This window comes from Molossus molossus, unplaced genomic scaffold (assembly GCF_014108415.1).
Source record: "Molossus molossus isolate mMolMol1 unplaced genomic scaffold, mMolMol1.p scaffold_m16_p_5, whole genome shotgun sequence".
Lineage (NCBI taxonomy): Eukaryota > Metazoa > Chordata > Mammalia > Chiroptera > Molossidae > Molossus > Molossus molossus.
In genome coordinates this window covers 90,864,264-90,870,263 of record NW_023425388.1, presented here as the reverse complement: position 1 = coordinate 90,870,263, position 6,000 = coordinate 90,864,264, and the positions used below count along the sequence as shown (strand labels likewise).

The window sequence follows — 6,000 nt, the reverse complement described above, 5'->3', positions numbered from 1 at the left end:
GTATCCAAGATATCCAAGATTACTGTCTCCCTGTTTGTGTATTATTCAGGTTAATTAATTTGACTATCTGCTTTGGAAATAAAAAAAGATGGATAATATTTTTTTAAAAGATGCTTTAATAAAAGATACTTTATCCTTTCAGTTTCTTATCTCATGTCTGCAGTGGTTTAAAACAAGTTTACTTTTAACAGTTTTATTTTTAAAACTTAATGTAGAGTTTTGTTTATTTTTCAGTAGCTACGTATTTGGTATGGGGTAGGGAAAATCTAACATTCTCATGATATACTAATAGTGATTCTAAATAGATGAATGGGTTAAATATTAAAGATTAAACGGTAAAAAAAAAGGGAGGAGGGGAGCCCTGGCTGGTTTGGCTCAGCGGTTAGAGCGTCGGCCCATGGTCCAGAGAGACCCAGGTTCAGTTCCTGCTAAGGGCACATACCTCGGTTGCAGTTTGTCCCTGGCCCTGGCTGGGTCGTGCGGGTGGCAACCACTTGATGTGTCCCTTTCATGTCCATGTTTCTCTATCTTTCTCTCCCTCCCACCCTATCTGAAAAAAAAGAAAGAAAAAAAACCTTTAAAAAAAAAGGGAGGAGGGGAGAAACAGAAGTAGCTTACCTCTGTGCAAAGAAATTTCTAAGCCTGAAAGCAATGGGATTAATTAAAAACAATTGTATAAAAATTTAAAATATTTTCACACAATGTGTTTGTAGGAAAAATTGGGAGAGTACTTGAAATGTGATATAGTTAACATCTCTAAGATATATATAAATAAAAGTAGTACTAAGACATTTGTAGATCAGTGGACATAAGCAGATAATTTATGAAAGAAATATAATTACTAATAACACTTGAAAACCTACCCAAACCAAGGACAGAAAAAATTATAAGATTATCAGATGTGCAAAGATTCATGAGCAAAAATGTTTATCAATAATAGAGAGAACTAGTAAGTATAATAACCTCCATACCTTCAAATACTTGGAACTTCTAGAGATTATGTATACGAAAAGTCTTAAGAAAATGCTTATGAAAACAGAAGAAGATATATTTTATATACTGTTTGATCAACTTTGAAATGCATAAAATTAGAGAAATATGCCAAAATGTTCATAATGATGATCTCTAGTGGCATTATGCTTAATTCTTATTCTCATGGGCTTTAAACATATTTTTCTTTAATGTACATTAGTTTATTTAAAATTAAAAAATAGAAATATGCTAAAAGAGTCACAAAACAATATAGAACTAATATCTGTTTCCAAGCATAACACATGCCCTTCTCCTAGTAGAAATATAGTATATATGATTTCTAATAACTCCTTTAAAGTATTTTATATTTACATTGTAACATACTACCATATTAATTCAATAAATATAATACTGTGTAAGGCCACAAAAAATTATATGAAATCTCTACATACAAAAGCTGTAGACTAATGGGTTTTCCCTAAACATCCAACAAACTGAAGGCATTGAATCATTTCACTTCTTAATACTGTATTTTCTTTCTCACCAAATCTAAATTTATTTTTAAATTACCGGAGAACTGTTTAAATAAATAATATTAAGCTTCAAATCACATTAGTGGTAATAACATTTATTTGTTTACATGGTCTCAAGTTTTGCACCTATAGTATAGTATGCACCTACACTGATATTTTGAGTGTCAAGGGTCTCAGAATGATGATGCTCATTAAATATTAGGGATCGAATTAAGCACTGATTTTCCCTAACAAGTTGCTGATTGCTGTTACAGGAGAGTAACTAGAGTAACATTAAAAGAGCAAATAAACTGTTGCTATCGGAATGGGTGTGATAACTCCTGAGAACCAGTAATACCGCCCCTAGTAAAGGTGGGTGAGGTGGCCAGTGTGTAGGGTCATTTTGATCTTAAGGCATTTGGTAGCAGAACTTGATAATCAAAGATTGTGATAGTGAAAATAATACACAGCAGCAGCAAACATTTGGGCCTTTACCGTTTCCTAGCCTCTGTGCTGAGCGCTTTACTTGTTTATTTCAATCAATTTAATCATTTAACCCTCCCCACTAAAAGAGAAAGATTATCCCAGTGGGCCATCTCTAGGAAATATGACAATTTCTTTTTCATCAGACACATCCTTTTATCCCGAGTTCTGAATGTCTGGGCTGAAGGAGGGGGGGGGGGCTGTCATAAGAGTTGGTAGATTAATTCAGCAACTAGTTTCACCTCTGAAACTATTTCAGAACAATATTTATGCAACAGAACCTAATAGTGACAAAGATTTCCATTCCTTTACGGAGCCCCAGGAACACGAAAATCTGAGACAGCTCGGCGCGCCGCGCTGGTTTCGGAGGGCCATCCGCCCAAGGTCAGGCCACGCCCCCGGGCTAGGCACCGCCTCCTTTAGCCACGGACAGAAGTAGCTTCTCGAGTGCCTCTCGCGGGGACCTGGGCCTGCTTGGCGAGATTTGGGTGACGCAGGCAAATCAGTATCTCGCGAGAAATTGAGGCGAAAGTACGGCAAGGAAGGGAATTCCGGTGAAACTCGGAAGCCTGGCTGTTCTTTTGGTTCTAAATGTTGGATCGTGTAGCCCTCTTGTTTGGCCTCTCCTGGCGAGATGATGTTGTCCCCGGTGAGGGTTGGGACCAGCCGGGCGCCTCTGACTGAACCAGACGCTGATTTGAGAGCGGAGGGAGGGAGGGGGTTGCGATGAGGGCGTTTGGGGATCTCCGGTTCCTCTGGCTTAGCTGTCCAACACCCTTGCTCGTGACCGTGGTCTGAGGTGTTTTTCCGAGACCCTCCCCAGATAACCTGTGTGTTTGCGGCGGGCTTCAGTCCTGCCCCTGCAGCTGTGAGCGGAACGCCGGCCCGCGGGCTGGGGCGGGTGGCCAGTGCTCCGGCCTGGGAGCTTGGCGCAATGCCTGCTACGTGGCTGACCCTCCATGAGCTTTTCTTGGAGGAGTAAAAAACAGAATTGCAAGGGAGTCTCTGAGGAAACCAGAGTGACTTCTAAATGAAGTTTATTTCGGAATAATTCTACATTTACAAAAATGTTGCAAAGGTAATAGACTTCCCATGTGCTTGTCACCCAGTTCCCCGATGTCGACGTCTAAAGTGACTTAGTTCAGTTGACTTTGTTCCTTTGACTCCCTGAAGTTGACTTTCTGTGTTAACACCACTAGATTCTTCATTTACCATTGCTTTACATTTAAGCAGTAATCATTTGGAGAAGTACTTTTTAAAATAAGTGGGGACTGATAATACAGTTTACTTATGTGTTAAGTAGTGTTCCTATTTCAAGAACTAGTGTTATCCAAAGTGTTCTTAAGAAAAAAGACTGCTAATGTTGAAGTTCAATAAATTTGTAGTATCAGAGTGTGTCAGCAATTTTTCCTTATCATCATAGCTGAAAGCAAAATCAGAGAGGAAGCTTGCAAAACAGATTTGCAAAGTTGTATTGGATCATTTTGAAAAGCAATATTCCAAAGAACTTGGAGATGCCTGGAGTACAGTAAGGTTAGTATAATTCTCTTGATGCTTTATGATAGAATAAGAAATAAACCTTTTGTGGGAGGGGTTGCTGTGAGGATAAAAGATAAAGGAATCTAAACCTGGCTGCCGTTCTCTACCATGGCGACAGAAGGGAAGAACTAGGAGGAAATAGATTAAGTCATAGGAACATAGAAAGGGGAGATTAAAATTAGTGATATTAAACAAAAATTGTATACCCTTGCCTTGAGCTTTGAAACAGGAATGCCCACCAGTTTGACACGAATAATTATACTGTAACAGAAAAATCTTTAGGCTTTTGAGGATATTTGACTAGTTTCTGAAATAAAGAAGATAATACAGCAGATCTTTAAACCCAGCACTGCTTTTTATCTTAAAGTCACTTTTGGTAATCATATTTCTTCCCTGTCTATGGCTAGGTATGTTTTGCTCACACACACACACACACACACACACACACATTCTTTAAATGTATTATTGAAAACAAATAAGCATTTAATCCATAAAATTAAGTGAGGGAAGTTTGATTTATATGTTTAGTTTTTCCTTTTTGTCAAATGTTTCTCTGTGGGCTCTTCACACTGAGTTCCTGATACAGCAGGATAGGCCCTGTGTTCAGTTTGCTTTTAATCTGGTATTTAGAGGGCAGGGGAGAAGCATGATTCCATAAGTATCCTGGTAGAAAGAGGCAGGAGTTCCTGGTCTTACCTAACAAAGCTTGATGGTCCATAAAGGCCTGAAGAGAAGTGAGGTCTTGCTGACTTATCAGAGTTACCTTGGCAAAAGGAGCCAGGCATTTTAGGATGAGGGAAGAGTGTATCCTGCTTGTGGAGTTAGGGGCAAAAACCCAGTACATTATGCTCAGGGAAGAAAAATTACATACATGGCTATAGACAATATCTGGAACCTGATAAGATGGTTGTCTTACTCATCTCTTAATGGGTCAACTTAAATATTTCTTTACTTAGGACAGTTTAAAGCGCTTTTTAATTTATTTTATTTTATTTTTTTGATTTTCTCAGTTTTTATTTTTACTTTTTTATTTTAATTTTTTTTCTTTTTTTTTAAACAGGAGACATTTTTTATTAATTTTTGTTACAGATGTTTCTCCTTTTCCCCCCACTGATTCCCCCCTCTCCCTCCTTCCCTGCCCTTTCCCCAGTTTGTTGTCCATGTCCACTGTTCATGCATACATGCATATAAGTTCTGTGGTTTATCTCTCCCCCACCACCCCCTCTTCTGGGGATTGTCAGTCTGTACCCCACTTCCACGTCTCTGGGACTACCCCATTCCTCAGACTGTTATGTTCATTATATTTCACAAATAAGTGAGATCATATGAAATTTGTCTTTCTCTGTTTGGCTTATTTCACTTAGGATGATACTTTCCAGGTTCCTCCATGTCGTCTCAAAGGATAAGAGATCTTTCTTACTGCTGCGTAGTACTCCATTGTGTATATGTACCACAGCTTTTTTATCCATTTGTCTACTGATGGACACTTGGGCTGTTTCCAGATCTTAGCTATTGTAAATAGTGCTGCCACAAACATGGGGTACATATATTCTTTTTGATTGGTGTTTCAGGCTTCTTAGGGTATATTCCTAGAAGTGGGATCACTGGTCAAATGGCAGTTCAGTTTTTAATTTTTTGAGGTAATACCATATTGTTTTCCATAGTGGCTGCACCAGTCTGCATTCCCACAAGCAGTGCACTAGAGTCCCCTTTTCTCCACACCCTCGCCAACACTTGTTGTTTGATGATTTGTTGATGGCGGCCATTCTGACAGGTGTGAGGTAAAGCACTTTTTTAAAACAGAGATTAAGTCTTGACTAGTAAAGTCTTAGGTGATTCTGAGATCATTTCAGGACAAATTAAGTTGTTTTTGTAACTTGCAAATACTGTGATGTCAAAATGTAGTTTATTGTTGTGGTTTTTATTTCAAAATGGGTATTTTCTGTCACAGAGGAGAAATGAGAAAGAAGGAATAGTGAACAGTAAATTCATGAGTTTTTCAGTAGGCAAAGGCACTCAAAATAACCAGATAACCAAATTCCTATTGCACGCCTATTATGTGCCACCCAATACTAACTTTTTGTGATCTTTGGGATAAACCTATAAGGTTTGTTTCCCATTTTTCAAACCTGAGGAAACTGCACAGAGTTAAAGTAACTTTCCTAAATTCATTCATCCAGTAAGTGGCCCAGCTGAAATTTGTGTCCAGGCTCTCTGGTTCAAGAACTCTGACCGCTGCCTTCTATTCTATATCCTCTCATACTTGTGATGAAATTAGGCATACATGGATGGTTAAAAAAAAAAGATTTCAAGAGTTATATTGTCTTCAGACTATCTAGCTACCCATACCCTGTAATGAATTATTTTTGTATTTAATGTGCTCAGACTAATTTGAAATTATTACTTGACCCTAAACAAAATGAGCAGTGAACCTCAAATCCATTTAATTAGCTGTGCCTTCTGCTTCATCTACCTTTTTGTCGGGTTTTCATGG

General features: G+C 38.2%; 1 protein-coding gene across 3 annotated transcripts in view; it reads left to right on the top strand.

Annotated features, from left to right (window-relative positions):
- Positions 1-2,494: 2,494 nt before the first annotated feature.
- NSUN3 (NOP2/Sun RNA methyltransferase 3) overlaps positions 2,495-6,000 on the top strand; it is a 69,353-nt gene continuing 65,847 nt past the window's right edge. For 2 of the 3 annotated variants that reach the window (XM_036243156.1, XM_036243159.1), the window contains exons 1-2: positions 2,495-2,616; positions 3,391-3,500. In XM_036243156.1, the coding sequence (XP_036099049.1) occupies positions 2,602-2,616; positions 3,391-3,500 (125 nt within the window). In that variant the 5' untranslated portion in view covers positions 2,495-2,601. Of the gene's footprint in view, positions 2,617-2,721; positions 3,046-3,390; positions 3,501-6,000 lie in introns of those variants that run through there. The other variant, XM_036243157.1, reaches the window with a different exon arrangement.